The sequence below is a fragment of the Fulmarus glacialis genome, unplaced genomic scaffold, assembly GCF_000690835.1.
Source record: "Fulmarus glacialis isolate BGI_N327 unplaced genomic scaffold, ASM69083v1 scaffold26491, whole genome shotgun sequence".
NCBI lineage: Eukaryota > Metazoa > Chordata > Aves > Procellariiformes > Procellariidae > Fulmarus > Fulmarus glacialis.
In genome coordinates, this window is record NW_009195105.1 from 4,151 (window position 1) to 7,304 (window position 3,154).

General features: G+C 43.8%; 1 protein-coding gene across 1 annotated transcript; it reads left to right on the plus strand.

Annotated features, from left to right (window-relative positions):
• Positions 1 to 2,281: 2,281 nt before the first annotated feature.
• LOC104071967 (feather keratin 1) lies at positions 2,282 to 2,632 on the plus strand. Its single transcript, XM_009587998.1, has one exon. The coding sequence runs from the start codon at positions 2,282 to 2,284 to the stop codon at positions 2,630 to 2,632; it is 351 nt and encodes a 116-aa protein (XP_009586293.1).
• Positions 2,633 to 3,154: the final 522 nt, after the last annotated feature.

The following is a 3,154-nucleotide window of genomic DNA, read 5'->3' on the forward strand; positions in this document are numbered from 1 at the left end:
TCCTTGAGAACAAATGTCACCAAGCAACGCAACATATTTATGCATATGGAAGTTAACCTAGAAACAGTTGTGGTCTGAGATAAGAATAAAAGCGGGTTTGTGGATTCTTTAGATAAAGAACTCCTAAGAGATCAGGCCCAGAGCTAGAGACAGCCAGGAAAGATCCTGTATTAATGAGATTTGTCCTTCAGACTCTTCCACAGAAGTGCTATCATTTTATATTATCTCATTAGACTGGACTTCTAATACTCTTTTTTGTTTCTTCTTCCAGAGAAGCAGCATCTTAACTGTTTTTCTAGTTATATCTCAGCCTTTGTACACAGCCATAACACACTTCAGTTCCTCCTGACTCTCACAGGGTTCTTTAGTGTCCTTCCCTTTTAACAGTATTTGAGCTGCTTCTCTCATTTTGGGGCTGGAGTTGGACGAACATTGCGTGTGTATTCCTGGCCATTTTCTGAAAAAATCAGTCTCTCTTCTCTTTTCTTTAAAAGCAGCTTGAGTCCCCAAACTACAAGTGCTCATGGGTTGACTTCCAAAAGCTGAAATTCTTCTTGATTTCCAACAGTATTTACCTTGCAGAGGAGAGTACAAGGGACTGCATTATGTAAATTATGCTTAATCTCCTTTAATGACACAAGGCAGATCCAAAAGGGTTTTGAAGGCAGAATAAATTCTTCTGAATTAATCATTCTAGTGTTCCCAGAAATTAACTTGGCCCAGAATATTTTAAGATGAAAGAAACTTGTGGTCAGATATACATGCCACAAGATAAGGAAGTGAAGCAGTAATAAACACAAATACTGAGGCAAAAAAACATGTAATCAGTAGTGGCTCATAAATAACTTCATGCACAAAGAATGTCCCAAGTTGTTGGGCAACTTGGGACTCACTATAAAAACCTGAGCAACTGAAGGCTCTTCCATCCATTTCTCTTGCCTTCTTTGCCTTGGTGAATAAGGTAAGTCTGAACCCATTTATTCTCTCTTTATATGTTGAACTGTTGCCCTGACGATTTTGTAGCTTTTCCTCACTAATGTTGTAGTACATCCAGCTTTTTCCTCTGAGGGAGGAAGGGGTTTTCATATGAAAGAGGAAGTTTTCTGTTAGTGGTCAGTTATAAATATCATTGAATGGGGCAATGAGCCACAAGTTAGCCAGTTAGGTCTATTTATTCAACTTTGGGATCCAAACAAGTTTTCAGGTCCTGCAGCTGAACGTAAAATATCTGTAATGAATTCTTGGGTCTGTTTAGAGTAGTGTGCTGGTCTGTGGAATATTTAGCTAAGGCCAGAAGATCAGAAGAACATGGGGATATTGGCCAATACTGGCAGTCCTGGGTCACCAGCTCTCCACATAGAAAGCAGTCATCAGTCCATGCCTGCCTCTGAAACTCAATTCGTAGCTCTTCCACAGGCAAAGATTGACCTTTAACCAGTTGCTTCTCCATCCTCCAGACAACTGTGGACAGATTTGCACTGTAGCTTCTGAGATCTGCTGATGATTTTAGTATTAATAGCAATACACAAAAATAGAAGTGTTCCTGAATTCAGCTGTCTGTCCTTCCATTTCTTATTGAACAGATTTTAAGTGCTTAAGCTTCTATTTTCCACTTTCTAAAACTGGGAGAAGGGACCTCCAAGATGGAATATGCAAGAGTGGAAGCGATAGGAATGAAACGGGAACGGTTATTTGCTGTTTTAGCATTCAGTAGGATGTTCGCCATCATTGACTGTTTAGCAAAGAGGCAAGCCTTGGATCAGGAATAACAAGCTGAGTCTTACCCGTTCCAGCAGAGCGCCTTCATCTGAAGGCTACCTCCATTTCTCTAGGACACACAGAGTCCTAATAGTTTTCCTGTGTGCAGCCACAACTGCAAGGGGAAGTGTTGAAAGTGCCTTTTCCCAGGGTAGTGTTACAGCCATGTGGTTAGGGCACTCTCTGCAATGTGAAGGAAGAGGCTTTCAGCACCAGCATGTACCCCGGTTCCTGGGTGAGCTGACTAAACAAGGAGGCTTCAGGGTAAGTTCCCAACTGAGATGCACCAGTGCTACCTTCCCGAGCAGTCTCCTTAAAGAAAATGCAAGCTCAACCCCGTTTTCAAAGTACTTCCTCTGGGTCTGGTGAAAAATGTCATCTGGCTCCCCATGGAATCTCTCGTTAGTTTGTTATATACTCCCCTTTTCAGATAATTTCAGCTGTACAAATAGAGTTTTATTTAAATTCTTGTATTGCATTTCTTTCTTTTTCTGTGTTTCAGATTTACCTCCACCCCACAGACATGTCCTGCTATGACCTGTGTCCACCCACCCCCTGCGGCCCAACCCCGCTTGCCAACAGCTGCAACGAGCCCTGCGTCAGGCAGTGCCAGGACTCGACAGTGGTGATCCAGCCCTCTCCCGTGGTGGTGACCCTGCCCGGACCCATCCTCAGCTCCTTCCCTCAGAACACCGCTGTGGGATCCTCAGCATCTGCGGCTGTTGGGAGCGCGCTCAGTGCTGGAGGGGTCCCCATCTCCTCCGGCAGCTCCTTGGGATTCGGGAGCTTTGGCTATCCAGGTCTGGGCAGTGGGTACAGCCGGCCCTACCGTCGCTACAACACCTACCGCAGCGGCTACTATGGGCCATGCTAAAGCGTGAGGAGCAAGCGGGAAGAAATGACCAGGAACGCTGAAGCACGACCCGACGCAGGACTGAGCTCATGGCCATGGTTTTCAGAAGCGATGTTAGATACCCACAACTCCACCTGAAGTTAATGGAGCTGTGGGAGCTTGGCATCGCCTAAAATCAGGCCTTTGCTTGTCTTACTTTTGTTATGCTTTACTTTATATTTCTGATCAAATGTCTTGTTCTCTTATGCTTTTTTGTATTTGACAATGACTAGGTAAAATATGTAATTATTATAAATTTTTCTGCTTGACTGAATTAGTACAGTCCACTTAAACAATGAAGAAGGAAGATCTCATTTTGCTGAATGTGTCATTGTGAGAGGGATGAGTGGGTACTGTCCTTAGTGGACCATGGAAATGTATTCCTTACACTTTACATTGCTTCCTTCCATTCCTCAGCCTCATTAAATTTGTGCTGCATCATACTCCAAGTCTGCCTGTACTTCTTTCTTCTCCCAGCCCCTTTTCCAGCTTGTCTGTGGTGAA

What these genes read in the sequence shown, in the direction of transcription:
- LOC104071967 (XM_009587998.1), top strand. Translation starts at nt 2,282, where the DNA reads ATGTCCTGCTATGACCTGTGTCCACCCACCCCCTGCGGCCCAACCCCG.